The sequence below is a fragment of the Poromitra crassiceps genome (assembly GCF_964638095.1).
Source record: "Poromitra crassiceps genome assembly, chromosome: 14".
Lineage (NCBI taxonomy): Eukaryota > Metazoa > Chordata > Actinopteri > Beryciformes > Melamphaidae > Poromitra > Poromitra crassiceps.
Window position 1 is genome coordinate 28,113,993 of NC_139633.1, and position 18,454 is coordinate 28,132,446.

Consider the following 18,454-nt stretch of genomic DNA (forward strand, 5'->3'; position numbering starts at 1 on the left):
TTTTAACTTAGTGTTGGCGTTCCAAAATTGGACAAAAAATGGACACCCCTGGACAGCTCACCAATCCATCACAGGGCTAACACAGATACTTCCATGGCTTCTTATGGGCAACTAAAGAGTCTCCAGTCCACCTGATTGTCGGAGGAAACTCAGGAAAAGACGCTGCTTTTTCTTCCCCTTTCTATAGAAGCTTAATCCCCCAATAGTTGTCCAATAAGGCTGAAATATCATTAAAATTATCTTAAACTTATAAGCCATAAGATTTTCATGTAAATAAATGTCTGTTAAGTCACTATCTATCTGATAGTGAGTTAACACAATGGTGATTGAGCCTATGGCCCATTGATGGAAGCCTTTGCATTTTCAGTATTGCAGCATTTATGAACTTGGTGTCTGTGGTGACACAGGGTGGGCGGAGCTAACACAATAGACTCACTCTGTAGGTTAGTGTAGGTTCACAGGGTGGGCGGAGCTAACACAATAGACTCACTCTGTAGGTTAGTGTAGGTTCACAGGGTGGGCGGAGCTAACACAATAGACTCACTCTGTAGGTTACTGTAGGTTCACAGGGTGGGTGGAGCTAACACAATAGACTCACTCTGATAGGTTACTGTAGGTTCCTGACAACTCTTGCGTGAAGTAGGATAACAAGCTACTTTTCCCCGGTCTCTGCTAGCTAGCATTACGGATGGTTACTATGGCCGAACAAACTGACTAATGTCACACGATAACACTGTTTGGATCTCACCTGCAATTGCCACTCATCGCCAACAGGTGTCACCCAAGAGAACAAAATTGAAATCTTACGGATTGCAACTTTAAATATGACATTACCCAGAAATAGCTGAGGGTTTAAAATCCACCTCTAGATCCACAGCGTGCCTCTGCTGATCTAGGATCGAAAATTCCGCCGTAACTTTCCCCCTTTCTGCTTTCCAACAAGCTGAGCGTACGAGCCAACCTCTTTCATAAATTAAATACGCAAAATGTGCCATCCATCTTTTAGATTATAGTGTTTTGGAGAAGATTGAGGGAAAATGACGGTTCTTGTAGATTGATACCAATTTCCTCGCTCTGCTGCGTTCATTCCACAGGCGATTTACAGCCTCAAGGTAATTGTGACATCCAGGGAAACACTGAACAGCCACGGAGGGGGCGTGGCCAGAGCCACAGAGGGGGCGTGGCCAGTGGGAGCAGATGTGTGGCTGTAGCCAGTGGAAACATGTTCCAGCGTTTCATTTAAACAGGATACCATAACTGCCTGTCATTGATATTCCTGGCGACGGACGGGATGTTGTGAGCTGAACGCCGACACTTTTCCTCATCTGACTTTGAGGTTTTGTTTTAAAGGTGATTCGGATAATCTGTCCCGTGAGGGACATGAAACGCCCTCGTTCACCTGCCCCGAGGGGGGAAATCTCACGGCTTCGGGATCCAAGTGATTCTTATACTGTTTGACAGCACAGAATGCAAAGTCCTCCTGCGGTGAAGGCATGGCTAAAATATAGCCCCATAAAATATTAATAGTCTGCCTGAAGAAGAAAAAAACTCTTCCTCTCATGAACTAACCGCAACCCAAGACGATCTGATATACCCTGAGCATGATCCACCCTGGTCTTGGAACAATCTCTAGTCAATCAGTTCAAACAAATGATCTACACTCTTATGCGCAATGTTTACTCCTGTTTCTTATCTAAATTGTGATTTATTTATTTTTTGGGTACACATTTGACAATTTTTGTATTTTCTAGTGTATTGTATATTTTATTGTGTAACCCCTGTGGCCATTTCCTGGCTGGTTTCCCTTGGAAAAGAGATTTTGTATCTGAATGGGAAACTGAGAATCACATCTCCTACCTTACTGGCTGCCATCTTGGACCTTTTTTTTTACAGCAGAGCAGGGTATACATTTACCTATTTTTTTTTTATTAACAAGGGCTTTTTTGCCCTTGTGAAATATCTTTGATCTTGGATAATTTCCAGGGCAATTCTAATGTTGGGAAATACCTTAGTTCGTCTATGTTGCATGACAGACCAATATTCTATGACTCTTATCCAAGCATATTTTAATTCTAAAAGTTCATAAACAATCACAGTTAGACTGACCGTATGTACTGTAGGTAGCCTACACGTCAGTCCATCCTCCACTTTTTGACAGGGGCGAGAGTTGTGCAGGTACGGATGCTTAGCTGGCCATTTTCAAGTCGCGCTTTGCAAATACAGAAGAAAATCTGGACATGCTTTGCAAAGAGAGAGTAACATTGAAATACTGAAAATTAACTATTTTATAGGGGCATTTAAAAGCCTGCATCATCCCAATACCAAGGGCAAATTTAGATTAATTTTTTTTTAAGGGGAATTTTGCCCAAAGCCCCAAGCTAATTTCCTACCCTGCAGCAGACGAAGTTGAAATACAACAGATGGCATCCTGGAACCAAATGTTTTGGCGGAATCATCAACATCAACACATGCTTTAAATTCGGGCCTCGTCTCTTAACAACATTCACATTGCTAAGCTGAAAATACCAAAACAAATGTACGAGTTGTGTCCACCGCCCTAAAGCAGTCACTAATGTTCAATGTTCTGCTCGTCTCTGCTGATAAAGCAATCCGCCGAGGAGGCTCTTCTGTTGACTTTCTTCGCTAACTCCACATGCTTTGCAAGCTTTTTAGCGTGTCTCTCGAACTAATGTGGACGAATGGTCTGAGTGAGTGTAGAGTTAGGGTCGTTAAAGGGCCAATAAGTACGTTTGTTACGGTTTAGAGGTCGATAGAATAGAGAATGTAGGGAAACAGTGGATGGATGGATCCAGAAGAAGGCGGTAATGCAACATTAAGGATGCCAACTGCCATAAAGCACCAAAAAGAAGAAGAAGAAGAGGTCGATAGACTACATGATAGCTCTTTAAAGACATGAAGCTATCTGCAAAGCCAACCCGTAACACTGAACCTTGAGCTGATTCAACCAGCTTGACACAAACACTGATCTACGGTACACCAAAGGTTTCAAACTGTGTTGCTGTCCTCATTTCTGAATGACACAAGTAGCATACAAGAACACAGTTTGATCAGTTGTGTTCACATCACAAATGGGTTGTTTAGTTCATGCAGAAAATACATTTTGAATGGAGTCAGATTGTGTACACTACACTGTACTATAAGCGAACTGTATTGCCATTGATTGTGTGTTGTGTTGTTGTGCTGATTCACAGATTTGAATGAGTGCCAGCTACAGGGGGTGTGCCCTAACGGAGACTGTCTGAACACCATAGGCAGCTATAGGTGCATCTGTAAAGCTGGGTACATGCCTGACCCCACGCTCTCCACATGCATACGTAAGTCCTACAGTCTAACACTCTCTCTATCACTCTCTCTCCTCCTCTCTCCCTCTCCCTCTCTCTCTATCACTCTGTCTCTATATCACTCTCTCTCCTCCTCTCTCCCTCTCTCTATCACTCTCTGTCTCTCTCTCTCTTTCACTCTCTGTCTCTCTCTCCCTCTCTCTCCTCCTCTCTCTCTCTCTTTCACTCTCTGTCTCTCTCTCCCTCTCCTCCTCTCTCCCTCTCTATCACTCTCTCCCCCTCCCCCCTCTCTACCCCGCCTCTCTCTCTCTTTCGATCTCTCTATCACTGTCTCTCCTCCCCTCTCCATCCTCCCCGCTCTCTCTCCCTCTCTCTCCCTCTTTCTCACACTCATAATCTGCCAGTGCCAGAAGATCCAAGGTTGCAGTGGCAATACGAGCAGAAATCTTCTATTGACATAAATAAATGCATTACATTTGCATGGCAGTTTTCTGAATTTTGGATTTGCAATTCAATAGCTTTGCTGTACGACTTTGATATTTCCCATTAAGACAAAAGACATGGGAAATATAAGTTGTATTTTTCATTAGTTCCACCTGCCCCAAAATACGGGCAAAGCGAGGCTCGCCGGGAATGCTTCCTGTGCTGTGTGTTTAACGATATGCATATGAATGTGGGAAACCAATGAAAGTGCATGAATGAAAGCATGGTGTTTATCATATCAATCAGATCCCCTCCCTCAAGCATGGAGCACAAGGCATCACATATTGCCAAAGCCAACAGAACTCATTTCACTCAGCTACAAAGGGCAAAGAAGGTGGGTGGTGGGTGGTGGGTGGTGGTGGGTGGCGGGGACGGGGGGCAGGAAAGGAAAGGAGAAAGGGGACAAGGTGTTAGATGAGGGAGTGAGATTCTAGCAATGTGGGCTTCTGGGTGAAGCCTGATTGATCACCAACGTTGATCGGCAATGTCCCTTCATCAGGACATGTTGAGTGTGTGTGTGCGTGCGTGTGTGCGTGTGTGTGATTGGTTTGGGGGTGGGGGGGGGGGGGGGGTGTCTCGTAGTTCTCCTCTATTTATCTTACGGCTAATTAAAGCCGAGGGACAATTCATCACCATCACCAGTTAAGCCCAGCAGCCGGCTTGTCCTTACATGGACATGGGAGGAGCCCAGCAGCTGGCTTGTCCTTACATGGACATGGGACACTCTGGAAATTAATCAGAGACAGTGGAGGCCTAGCCTGGGTCCAGACCCTTGAAGCCCCGCCCACTCCACAGTTGTAGAGTTGAGAATTCAGTCTGAATATCAGGCTAGTGGATGATCCCGTTCAGTTAAGATTTAGCTGGGTGGTTAATAAAAGAAAATGTGTGGTGTGACAAACTAAAAAACAAACAAATCTTAGTTGCCTAACCTGAACCAAAGTTATTTTTCTTGTCTAAACCGACCTGTTAGTTCAACTTTACATGTGATGAACAGGTATCCAATTTGTCGGGGAACATAATTTGTGTCCAGAATACAGTACAGTATAAGGCCTGTTCGAAACTGTTCCCTATTACAGAAATAGTGGACTATATATATAGAGTATATATATATATATAGTGTGTTCGCCACAATGCACTGCAATTTCTAGTGAGTAGGGAATGTACCCTACATTTTCTCCCATATACCACAATGCAAAGCGGGCGGGTGTGTTTACCAAAGTAGAAGAAGAGTGAGGTGGTGTCCCGAAACTGGTTTGATCGTTCTCCATATAGTTCACTATTATGATAAACACTACATGGGGAATAGTGAGTGAGTGAATGAGTGATTGTGAACACATGGCTATAGTATAGTCTGCATTTCAGCACTTATTTAACAAAGTTTTACGAGAGCTGGCCGTGTCATTCCTCAAGATTAGAGAGTTTGGCAGCCAGGAAGAGCCAAAGCCCATTCTGATCCCTGTAACTTGAGCTAATCATGATGGACTTGTCGGTGCCGTTAGCTGTACTACCCCTGGTCTTCACACCAGGTAAGAACATGTGGAGATTCAAGCATTAGTCCAGACTGCGGTTTGCCCTTGCTTCTGTTATACCGGTCTTTCAAAGAGTGAGTAATTATCAGATGTAAACATTTGTCTCCTTACTTATAGGACGAATCAGCGTGACGTCACAACCACCCAGAAATGCGCAACCCTGCAGCAGTTAACTAGTATGAGTTGTGCCAAACAAACGTTAATATCTCAAAAGCTATACATCACATCGCTTATATTTTGACACTCTGAGTGAGAGCAGAAGTTGCTCAAGACTAGTCTGATGTAATGAATGTCGTGTTAAAGTTGTGTGAACAGTTTCAGTTTTTAAAATGAAGTGAATTTAGTAAACAGCACAGCCGGCTAGAGTGAGACACTCAAGGCTGGCTCCATAGGGTCCCATTATAAAGTTATAAACAGCACAGCCGGCTAGAGTGAGACACTCAAGGCTGGCTCCATAGGGTCCCATTATAAAGTTACCCGTTTCCACCCAGTTTGTTTACCAAAATGCCGATCGGCTGATCCCTCGTATACCCACAAAATTGTGTGGAACAAAAAATGTACAACAAACTAACATTAGGGTTGGGTATCGAACAAGAACTGGTTCCAATTTAGTGATACCAAACTGTAATTTGTCAGTATTTTGTTATCTTATCACAATAATTATCTACTCACTCTCATGTCAGATGAAAACTCCAGTCAACTTTGTATGTTAAAATAATATACAGCTACATTGCAACACATTTGGACACATTTGGAGTTCCAAAAACAGCAAATGAATCACAGTAAAATGACTCTGACTGCTTGTGTTGCATAGTAAGTGTTCTGAAGCCAAACGATTGCACTGGGGGTCTAAAAGTCCAATATTTATAACTCATCAGCTCCAAGATTTTCAACAGTTGTTCTGCACCGCGCCAACAGTCACAGCAAGTAGATGATGCATTCAAATGCCATCGGAAAATATTGTATTGTAATTACAGGTAGAGTGCACCTGAATAACCTAAATAACGTGGTAAATACAAAGAGAGTCGGATCTTATATGATATCCAAGATGCCAAGATGGGACATTCACACACTTTGACATGCATACAACAACATTTAGCCATTTAACTAATTAAATGATCAAAACCTCTTCTTCATTCTGCTGTTGTAGCAGCTCATGTTCAGGCAATTTTGTTTTGTTCAGTCATGTCGAACATTTTCCAATTGTTCTCTCAACTAAGGTATTATGCCAAATGTGCTTTAGCTGTTTTGAAAAGTAATACGTAAGTAAATTAAGCAAAAGTAAGTCTCGAGTAATAAAACAATAAAGTGATGTTGAACTTTGGTAGTACCTTGGATTGTGTAGCTTCCTGGAAATGATATAACCCCAAAATCAGTTGATAGACATAACCGTGGTGATGCAGCTGCAAAGCCTCTATAGCTACCACCAATACCAAGCCCGGTTTGCTGGGTAAGAGGAGCCTCTGAGTGCCATCTGAGTGCAGACTAATAAATGAATGCAAACCGCGTGTGTCGCTGAGTCAAAACACATTCAGTCCGTCTCCCCGTTTCACCACTGCGACGAATCCGTGCCGTAATTGTCAAACTGTTTCCCGATGACACGAGACTCAACTTTCCAGACAAAGTCGTAGACCGTAAAGGTTAAAAATACACGAGTAATGTGCGTTTGAAATTCACATACCACGTGCGATTCAGATCCAAATAGGGTTACGCGATGTGGGCTCAAATTCCACCAGCGTCGAGGAATGAAGAAGTGGACATAGCGAGGTCTCGTCCAGCTCCCTCCTCTCCCTCTCCCGCTGTACTTGGATGTACTTGGATGTCCTCCAACATCTGATAGGGGAAAAACCTCTTATTCAGTCATTAGTGGACCTATTTAATCAGATGCCTTTTGGGAGCTGATACTGCCAATAGAAATTCGAGCCGCTTCACTAAGTCTGACACTGTCAGGCGCATTAGATACAGTTGTGGGAGCTGCCGCAGTGGGACGGCTTCGGACGTATTAATTAGGGACATTGGCGAGGGTCTTTGACAGGCATGTATGTGGGTGGTATAGAGACACTGCGGAGCGCATCATCATTCAGAAACCACACCCAAAACGGGGGGGAAACAAACCCCCCTCCCCAAATCCTGGCGTGCTCCTGTGTCGCGCGCATGGTCGCGTGTCGCACACAAAGATCATATATACGGAAGATTAACTTACTTCCGAGACAGCTGGATCCCCATTTTTCTTCTCGCCAATTCTCAATGGCTTCCTTGTTTTGCTCGGGAGTACAAAAAAACTTGAATTGGCGATTTTTTACATTTGTTGTCTGCGCAGCCCCACCACACAACAGCTTTTAGCTATGTTTAATTCAAGGAAAATGACGCTGGTGTGTGGGAGTGAATGGAGCGCTTTCCCCCATGATGGGCGTGGCCTATTTCATGCAGTGTCTCTATTGGAGGAGAGGGGATGGTGGTGTGGTGAGACAGGGTGATGGAGGTACTGTATAGGAGGAGAGGGATGGTGGTGTGGTGAGACAGGGTGTGATGGAGGTACTGTATAGGAGGAGAGGGGATGGTGGTGTGGTGAGACAGAGTGTGATGGAGGTACTGTATAGGAGGAGAGGGGATGGTGGTGTGGTGAGACAGGGTGTGATGGAGGTACTGTATATGAGGAGAGGGGATAGTGGTGTGGTGAGACAGGGTGTGATGGAGGTACTGTATAGGAGGAGAGGGGATGGTGGTGTGGTGAGACAGGGTGTGATGGAGGTACTGTATATGAGGAGAGGGGATGGTGGTGTGGTGAAACAGGGTGTGATGGAGGTACTGTATAGGAGGAGAGGGGATGGTGGTGTGGTGAAACAGGGTGTGATGGAGGTACTGTATAGGAGGAGAGGGGATGGTGGTGTGGTGAGACAGGGTGATGGAGGTACTGTATAGGAGGAGAGGGGATGGTGGTGTGGTGAGACAGGGTGTGATGGAGGTACTGTATAGGAGGAGAGGGGATAGTGGTGTGGTGAGACAGGGTGATGGAGGTACTGTATAGGAGGAGAGGGGATGGTGGTGTGGTGAGACAGTGTGATGGAGGTGATGTATAGGAGGAGAGGGGATGGTGGTGTGGTGAGACAGGGTGTGATGGAGGTACTGTATAGGAGGAGAGGGGATAGTGGTGTGGTGAGACAGGGTGTGATGGAGGTACTGTATAGGAGGAGAGGGGATAGTGGTGTGGTGAGACAGGGTGTGATGGAGGTACTGTATAGGAGGAGAGGGGATGGTGGTGTGGTGAGACAGTGTGATGGAGGTACTGTATAGGAGGAGAGGGGATAGTGGTGTGGTGAGACAGGGTGTGATGGAGGTGCTGTATAGGAGGAGAGGGGATAGTGGTGTGGTGAGACAGGGTGTGATGGAGGTACTGTATAGGAGGAGAGGGGATAGTGGTGTGGTGAGACAGGGTGTGATGGAGGTGCTGTATAGGAGGAGAGGGGATAGTGGTGTGGTGAGACAGGGTGTGATGGAGGTGCTGTATAGGAGGAGAGGGGATAGTGGTGTGGTGAGACAGGGTGTGATGGAGGTACTGTATAGGAGGAGAGGGGATAGTGGTGTGGTGAGACAGGGTGTGATGGAGGTACTGTATAGGAGGAGAGGGGATAGTGGTGTGGTGAGACAGAGTGTGAGGGTGGTGCTGTATAGGAGGAGAGGGGATGGTGGTGTGGTGAGACAGGGTGTGAGGGTGGTGCTGTATAGGAGGAGAGGGGATGGTGGTGTGGTGAGACAGGGTGTGAGGGTGGTAGCGTAAGTGGGTGGAGGTTCTAATGAGTTTGGCAGGGAAGCAGAGCAGCTGATGAGAGTATCTGTGTTGGATAGCACAGGAGGCTTTCTCAACCCATCCTCGAGGTTTCCAGAGACGTGGTGGCACCATCACAATTGTAACTGAGAAATGGAGCGACACTGTTTAGGGCTTGTGTGTGTGTATCTGTAGTGACACTGTTTAGGGCTTGTGTGTGTGTATCTGTAGTGATACCCGGGGCCAGTAAACGTTTATGTAGTGCCAAGTTGATTGGCCATCAATGTCCTGTCTGGGCCATTGATGGCCAGAGTGTTTTATCAGATGTCAACGTTTTCAAGATGGCCCCTCCCACCGAAACTGAGATACATCTCAGAAAGACTGACTGACGTTGGGATGGATGGAAATACAGTATGACTCATATAGAGCTCAACAGTCTTTTGCCCCGGAAGTGAGTTTCCCATTCATTTTCTCCATAGACATAAAAAAAAATCCTTATATAACGAGATTTAAGGCTGGCACCAAGCCAACCCGTGACCTACTGAATTGTGAGTGACCATAAAACATTTCAGTTGCAGCAAAAATAAAAAAAATAACAACATCTTTATGTTTTATTTTTGCTCCAAGAAAATGAATGGGAAACTCACTTCCGGGGCAAGACATGTCTGAGCTCTATTCATAGCTTTCAAGGGGCGTTACGTGCTGCCGGGAACGCCCACCTGGAGGTAAAAAAAAAAACTTGTTGATTCCGTTGCCTGCGAGTCGACTCACGCTGTTTGTTCAGCCAAAGTGCCGGATAGCCTACCTGTTGTGCTATCGGTTGCACTAAACCGACGAGGAGACACGCCTGGCTTGTGTTTTACAGAATCCCGTCGGAGAAAGAAAGGAGGAGGTTGTGAATTTGTGCGACGTGGTTCAGTCGCTGGGGACGGCAAAAAAAATGGCTTTTTTTTCTACCATCAAAGTACACACGTCTTTGCTCTTTGCGGCCAACATTTCATCAAAGGTAAGCTCAAGTAACGTTACAATAATGATTAATACCCCGTTAACGTTACTTGAGCTTACCTTTGATGAAATGTTGGCCGCAAAGAGCAAAGACGTGTGTACTTTGATGGTAGAAAAAAAAGCAAAAAAATGTTGCCCCCAGCGACTGAACCACGTCGCACAAATCCACAACCTTCTCCTTTCTTTCTCCGACGGGATTCTGTAAAACACAAGCCAGGCGTGTCTCCTCGTCGGTTTAGTGCAACCGATAGCACAACAGGTAGGCTATCCGGCACTTTGGCTGAACAAACAGCGTGAGTCGACTCGCAGGCAACGGAATGAACAAGTTTTTTTTTGACCGCCAGGTGGGCGTTCCCGGCAGCACGTAACGCCCCTTGAAAGCTATGAATACAGTCTCTAGAAATGTATGATTAAACTTTTCCCCCCACGGTCTAGTCTAGCAAGCGAAAATCGCAATAAATCGTAATATCGAATCACAATACTTGTAGAATCACACAATACTTAAGAATTGCAATACGTATTGCATCGGCATCCAATTTGTGATAGTATCAAATGGGGAGATAATCAGGAGCATATCGTCCCAGGCCTAGTGCACCCCCTCATGAGATGTAACACTGTAAAACATGATTGACTAAACCAAGCTCTGCTGCATGCCTACAGTACATGAGCTAGCATTTTCAGTTGATTTGATAGTGCATGAGGCATTGGCATGGAACCCTATACTGTAGGTATTTTCACATTTTTCCCCCCCTAGAAGAACTTTTTGTCTGTGCTTTTCCTCTGTGTGCGTATGTGTTGTGTTCAGCTTCCGCTGTTTTCATGTAGTTGCTCAGAAAACCCAGATGAAAAGACGAAATGTCACCGTGACATTTCCTATATTTTTCTCTTTGCACTTTAAATGTTGTAGAAATGTGGTAGAACTGTGTTTTGGGGGGAGGAGGGGGGGGGGGGGGGGGCATGGTTTTTGTACAGCAACCCAGTTGCCAGAATAAAAAAAAATGTATGTGTCTGCAATCCATGAATAAGAGCGATCTCAAAGTACATTTGAAACGCTTCTGAAATAACGTTGGTTATGTTTAGGCAATTAAAACAACTTGGTTAAGGTTAGGATTATGATCAAATGTTAAGGTTAAGGTTAAGGTTAAGGTTAAGGTTAAGGTTAAGGTTAAGGTTAAGGTTAAGGTTAGGATTATGATCAAATGTAGACTTCAGTTTGATACAGTACACGTATCTAGGAACGTGATATGCAACACATTTTCCGTTCAGAAATGTTGAAATTCTACGCATTCGTGAATTGCAGAAACGGGACATTTTTTATTCTGGCCACCAGGCTGTGTGTACGGATGGGAAGGGGAGAGGGGTTGCTTCGGTGAAGGGGACCTCTTTATTTCTCTTCCTCTTTTTCTCTCTCTTTCCCCAATGTATGTGTCTTCCACACGCACCTCCTCCTACGCCTCCCTCTCGCTCCTCTTCGTCCTCCTGCTGCGCTCTCCCTTCAGCCAACACGCCCGCCGTCCAAGAGGAGAAAGGGGCTTGCTTCCGTTTGGTCAGCTCGGGGAGGCAGTGCTTACACCCGGTGTCTGCTCAGCTGAGCAAACAGCTCTGCTGCTGCAGCGTGGGCAAAGCCTGGGGGCCGCGCTGCGACAAATGCCCCCTCCCAGGAACAGGTAAGGCCCTGAGCCACGTCGGCCCTCCTCAGCCCTGTCAGAGCTCTCACCCCCCCCCCCCCCCCGAAGCCTTCTGTTCTCTCTAGTAGGGAGAGAACATCATTATGCCAAACTCCATTCAACAATCTGGCAGTTCACTGTGGCCTTGCAAATTGGCAAAATACCTCATAGCACATGGCTTAAGACATTTGACAGATATTGGGGTCTTCAGCTGAAATGATGCACCAAGCAACATGTCTATAAAATCTCCTCTTTTAGAATTTGTGGTTCATACTATTTGGGTAATTTGCTACCGCCCTCCACAGTGTATTTTATTTATAACAGGTGAACCAGTCATAAACAATTAAATTGTATTAGAATAAGGGCTGCTAGGTGTTATTTATCTTAGTATAATTGAGGAGTGGCTCCTAATGATTCATAAAAGGTAAAAGTTATGTTATTCTACAGGTATGACAGGTACATTTGTTAATAAGCAAGGCCACATAAATTGATTGATTTTTGAATGCATTTTGGCATGATTCACACCCCATACAAGAGAACAGAACATACTGGGGCTATAAGAACTCTGTGTAAGAGTTGTACAAGTGGATCTCTATGAAAGTATAGAAAGGAGTGTCTTTATGGAAAAGCATTGCTATAAGAAATATAGAGATGGTTGTCTTTCAGGCATCAGAGCTGTTATGTACTGTATTTTTGAATTTTGAAATGAACAACTGGTATAATAGAATTCCAATTAAGAAAAAGAGAAAATTGCATCATGTAAGCAGAAAACCAGCTCAACAATGGTCAATTTGTTTGCATTTAAGAAGGGAGACAAACGGGAGTTAGAACATTGTTTTACTTACATTTGAGGTCCCCAATCGGTATTGATTACAATCGGTATTGATTACAATCAGTATTGATTACAACAGGTAGAGTGCCTCAAAAAAAGCTGCCTTTGACCTTCACCTGTCACTCACTACTCTGCAGCTGGACGAAACACAGACAATGACGTCCGGGATACCAAAGATCCTCGGTGTCTCCTATCCCTCTGTCCCCCCAATACACACTTCCTGTACCCCCAATACACACTTCCTGTCTGCATGAGATTCACAGCTTTGCTAAGTAGTTGCTTTTAGATTTGTTATAGATGCCTTTGACACTATACTGTAGCTATCATCACCACACCCACTTTGCTACAATCCCCCCTTTGATATCTTCATTCCACTGCCGTGTTATGTCAGCACAATGAGCTTGACACGTTCTGGACGCATTTTGAATGAGCCTGTGGTTTGGTTTGGTTGTGGCAGGCACACGTGTCTATGAACTATGTAGCTCGTGTTTTGTACACAGTGCGTTTTGTTGGCGCTGCCCTTGGCGCTCCGAGTTGAACGTGCCTCAACGTTAGCTACACTGCGCATTACATCAACATCAGCAGTAGACAGACGGAGAACAAATTAGCATTGCCTGGAGGGGGAAACAAGCAGCCTCTTACAGTAAGTGAGTAACGCTAACTTTAGCTACGTCCTCCATTTCTGAACGGGCTGCTATCCTCTTTAGCTCAGGTTAGCTAGCTGACACTATTTAGATGGCTTGCAAGATGCGGAAAAGCTTTGTGCTGGATAGTAACCAGAGATCTTAATCACTTTTATTGCCACAGTAGGTCATCAGATTACATACACGAGGAATTGGACTTAGTGTAAGTATGCATAGCGTAGCGGTCACATCAGTAGTCAGAAGATGAAAAATATAGAAAGATAAAATCATACAAAAATCGAAAGCGCAGGCCAATGTATACAACGATGTAACACTCCGTTGCGGCCTTTGACCCTTGCTCTCTCTGATACGAGCAACACTCACAGCTGAGCTTCGTATTTCAGCGAGAGAGAAAAAAGCGACTAGTATCTGATCAAGGCCTTTTACTGCGAAGGTTGCATCTTTTAGAAATATATACTCTTTCTTTTATTAGATTGAGATCGCTGCATACCACGCACACAGCAAACAAAGGGGTGTGTGCTGCTGCTGCTGCTTCTTCACACTTACAGTTACGCAGGGAAAAATATTTGTGTGTGTCGACGAAGCCAAGCCAAGCATTCCATTGCGCAAGGAGCGAGCATAAGCCTCGTCTCTGTCTGTGCCTGAGTTGTCTGCACCCCTGACACCTTCCTGGATGCCTTGGCCCGAGTTCAACTAGAATAACAGTGGTTTTTAGATTCTTCACATTGCCAGATCCCCAATGCTTTGCCAGTTCCCTGACAGTTATGCCAGGACGGTACAGTGGCCTAATACAGTAGGTCGTTCTGAAGACTGGATACAGTCGGGAGATAGTTAATTGCAAAGGAAAATGTCAACTTGATGAACAACACCTGTCGAGAATAACGTGGGTTTGCCAGTTATTTTTGGGTTCTCTAGGGTGGGCAAGTAGGCAGTACAGGGAAGGATGCTTAGCTTGGAGCTAACCCATTTTCTGCCTTTTCCAAGAGCGGCTCTATAGGCGAGATGAAGGAGCGTTCTAAAAGTCAATAAGACACATGTGGACTGTAATGTGGTTGCAAAGCAGCCAGGTTGAATTAGTGGAGCAATTTCATGAGTCACTTTGGCATGAAGGTTCAGCACGAGTTCTTTTCCATCTCCTCTCCATGGGAATGCATTGTTTTGTGTTTTGTGGCTCGCCGTTTGATTATTGATTGATCTTTGTGACGTGTTTACGATCGACGGTTTTTGTCGTTCTTCATCGGTTTTTCCTCTCGTCTGACGTCAATGTCTTGATTTGTGGGAAATGTTCTGTAGGTGAGAATTGAGAGAATTTAGATAAGAGTGAAATATGAAAATAGAGACGCGACTGAGTAGATAATGACCAAATTGTCATTTTTTTGAGGGAACTATTAATTTAAAGGTCCCATTCCGTGCAAAAGCTGTTTTTACTTGTAAATGCATATATAATGCTGTCATCCCTCCCTGTAATGAGCAGTCTCCTTCAAGCCACGCCCCCTTACGCTCTGTTCCCCCAGACGGGTTAATGTGATGTCACTCGGGTCCTTAAGCATACTGCGCGCGGTCTCTCTCACACAAGCTACCTGCACCATTTTGTCTATAGCCACAAAATTAACACTTCTAGCTGGAGCGACGCCAACTGTACGTGATCCAGCAACTGCGGAGGTGCATTCGGTAAGTCTAGGCATTTTGAGATGTCCTCTTTAGCGTAGCAACCGTTAAGTTAGCGATAGCTCGTTGCTAACGTTAGTTGTGGACACAACCTAGCGTGCTGGTCCACAGACGCTAATCTGATTGGCCGCTGGGAGCCTGGGGCGGGCTCTCCCTCAGCGGCCAATGGGAACTGTTAGTTCTGAATATATTATAGAAACAGACCATTCTTGGGAGGCAACGAGATGAGGAAGTGACAACTCCGTCAGAACAAACGGGGTTGCTATATTTTCGACAAATTAATCCAGAATCGTGTTTTATGGACCAGAGACACACGTTTTTAAGAGGTTACAGCTGCACGAATTGGGACCTTTAAGTACTGGTTCAAATTAGTACTTCTAAAAACCCTGGTGTGTGTGTGTGTGTGTGTGTGTGTGTGTGTGTGTGTGTGTGTGTGTGTGTGTGTGTGTGTGTGTCCAACCAAAGGAACTTACCTCAGAGAAGCTGTCACACCAAAAGTCAATGTAATGTGTAAGCTAATGCAATGCAGTATAGTATATACTTTTAGTGATTTCAACTTGAACAGCTACTGTAGCATGCGCCTTGGGTTAGCCCCTCATGTTGGAAATGATACCATCAAAAGATACCGTACAATTAACAACAACAGTAGATCAATTTATGTCAAAATGTTAAAGAATGTCTCCCCCCCCCCCAGCACGTTCTACACTTTTATTCACATATATATATTTTTTCTTTGATCATGTAGCTAAGTTCAAAGAGATATGTCCTGGTGGGATGGGCTACACTGTTCTGCCTAAGCCGCCTGTGAGTAAGCCAGTCATCACCTACCAGGAGCCTGTGGCCCTGCCCACCCCGGAACTCCTGCCCACACCCGAGAGACCAGTGGAGGCTTTTGGGAAACCAGACGGGGATGTACCAGGTGAGTTTGTCATGTAAGAATACCAGTAGGTGTTTAGTTAACCTAAGTTTAGTTAGGTTTGACGTGATAGAGATAGCTTATAACAGTGTAATATGCAGTGTTACATCTACTATATGAACTGTATAACTACGTGTTACATCTACTATAGGTAGATGCTTGCCTGCTGTGTCAGGAGGACGGGGACATGATCATTCTTCTTTTTCTTCCCATATTTAACCTGATATCACCATAACACAACAAACAAAATACATTTATGCTCATAAGTGGTCAAAACTACAGTACAAAATACAGTACAAAATTACAACCTCTGATTAGTACCTACGGAATTAACCCTACAGCGGTTAGGCCAAAGATGTCCAAGATCAGCGTGACAAATGAGTGCGCGGCGTGGGCACAGCTAGAAATGAGCATGTGATGTTTCTAGTTGAATTACCGTAAATTCCGGACTATAAGCCGCACCTTTTTTCCCATTTTTTGGCCTTTTTTGGCCCCTGCGGCTTATATAACGGTGCGGCTTATCTATGGATTAAAAAAAAAAAAAAAAAAACTCTCTTTTTTAGCACTCTTTCTAACTATAAATCCTATATAACTATAATAAGTTTTAATTTCCTCTCTTGCCCTCTTTTCACCACACTGTATGACACTGTGTGCACTGTAAAAAACAACACAGGTGGTGTTGTGTTATGTTGTTTTGTTGAAATGTTAATAAATGGGAGCTTCCTCAAACAGCCATCTCTTTCCCGACAATCCCCTCTGTGCATGAACCCTTACATATGGTAATTAAACATTAAAACACAATAAAAAAAAATAAAAATAAAAATACCATTAAAACACCCGCGGCTTATAGTCCGGTGCGGCTTATATAAGAAAAAAATAGTCAACTTTGCAGGTGCGGCTTATACACCGGTGCGGCTTATAGTCCGGAATTTACGGTAATGTGTATTTTACTTAGCACTCTTTGGCACTCTGAACGCAATGCCATTTTTGAAGGATCGCCATTCAAGGCAGTTAGAGACAGAAATGTCATTAAAGCACTATTGCGCATGACTGATGAAGAAATAACTGGCATCAAAGAGTATCAACAACACTGAGTACGTTCACATGCACACAATATTCCGGTTTTTGCCCATATTCGGAATAAAGACAATATTCCGACTAAATGAATAATCCACTAATATTCCCGTTTACATGCAGCCGTAGCTCGCCCTCCCACGTGGTGGTGGGGGGAGGGAGAGACATGCAGGTAGAATCAGCAGAGTTTTTCTGTTCAGAACAAACAGAGCAGCGCTGACTGTATTCTTACCAGCATCATCTGGTCCATTTCAGGAGCTTGTTGCTGAAAAGTTTGGCGTTGCGATATCCAAGTTTTTCATATTAAACGTAGGCTACGTTGTTAGGCCAGAGTCAGTTACAAGAGTTGCGTCATCTTCCGTGTTTCTCAACTCCTCCCGATCAGAAATGTGGGCTGTCCTTTTCGCATGCATATATGATTATAATATAATAATATAATGCATCATCGCCTCTTCTAGCGCTTCTAGCACACATCAGCTGACCGCAAACAGGCAACATGCGTCACAAACTGGCAAAAAATCTTGATTGAGACGCATATTCCGAATGCGCTGTATACATGATCAAAGAATCCTCCGAAAACCCGAATAATACCGGAATAACCCAGATGTCTTAATCGGAAAATGCTAAATTCGGAAAAAGGGCAAATTCGGAAAATGCAACTGGAGTATGCTGTTTACATGACCCTTATCAAATTCAGAATATTGTCATTTTCCGAATAATAGTGGAATATTGTGTGCATGTAAACGTACTGTAGTCACTGTGCCAGTGGGCCACAAAAAATGTCCATGTTAGTGTATGGGAGGAACAGCGATCTCCATTTAACAAATAATAACAGCACTCGAGTGACACCAGACACCTTTAGTTGTGATGCTTCTTGCATACGATTAGGAAGCCAGATCTGAAGAAATCCTTCTCTTTCGTGACATCTGTTTGTAGAGGACAAGGATTAAAGTGCGTTGGCTTGCCTCGCCTCCCCACCACCCCACCCCACCCCAAACACCCCTTCAAAAGAGAGAGAGAGAGAACGCCGGACTAGGAGGTGGAGAGAGAGGGGAAGAGCTTCACCCTCTCCTGTTATTATTCAGGACATGCTTGGCAGCCGGCAAGGGAAAGAGAAACTTGGCAGCATCCGAGGCAAAGCCCAGACAGAGTCCAAATTACCGCTAAGCTTCTCTGGAGCAGAGGAGTGCTGAGGATCCCGGGCAGGCGCAGAGGACAGGCTTTCGAAAAACAATCTTGACAGAAATCCACTGCCCAAACCTGTGTAGATGAGTGTCTGGATACCACCGCGTGTGTAGATGAGTGTCTGGATACCACCGCGTGTGTAGATGAGTGTCTGGATACCACCGCGGGCTAATGTGGCGCCTGGCAGCCTTACACCTTGGCATCTTTGGCACAGCGGCACCTCTCAGTGCCTTGCTGGGTATGAGGAGGATGATGACAGGGAGAGTTGCACTGCTGCGTCTCAGACTTAACAATGTGATCCGAGTGAAAACTTGAAGCCCTCTGAATTATGACTTGGCATATAAGGGAGGTCCTTATTTGTTGATTAACATTTATCCAGCAGT

The 18,454-nt window shown here is 44.6% G+C and overlaps 1 protein-coding gene across 1 annotated transcript in view; it reads left to right on the forward strand.

Annotated features, from left to right (window-relative positions):
- Window positions 1–18,454, forward strand: part of ltbp1 (latent transforming growth factor beta binding protein 1) — a 186,798-nt gene that overhangs the window by 106,918 nt on the left and 61,426 nt on the right. Inside the window, exons 10-12 of the mRNA XM_083650710.1 lie at window positions 3,213–3,335; window positions 11,585–11,752; window positions 15,642–15,815. Coding sequence (XP_083506836.1) covers window positions 3,213–3,335; window positions 11,585–11,752; window positions 15,642–15,815 — 465 coding nt within the window. The remainder of the gene's footprint in view (window positions 1–3,212; window positions 3,336–11,584; window positions 11,753–15,641; window positions 15,816–18,454) is intronic.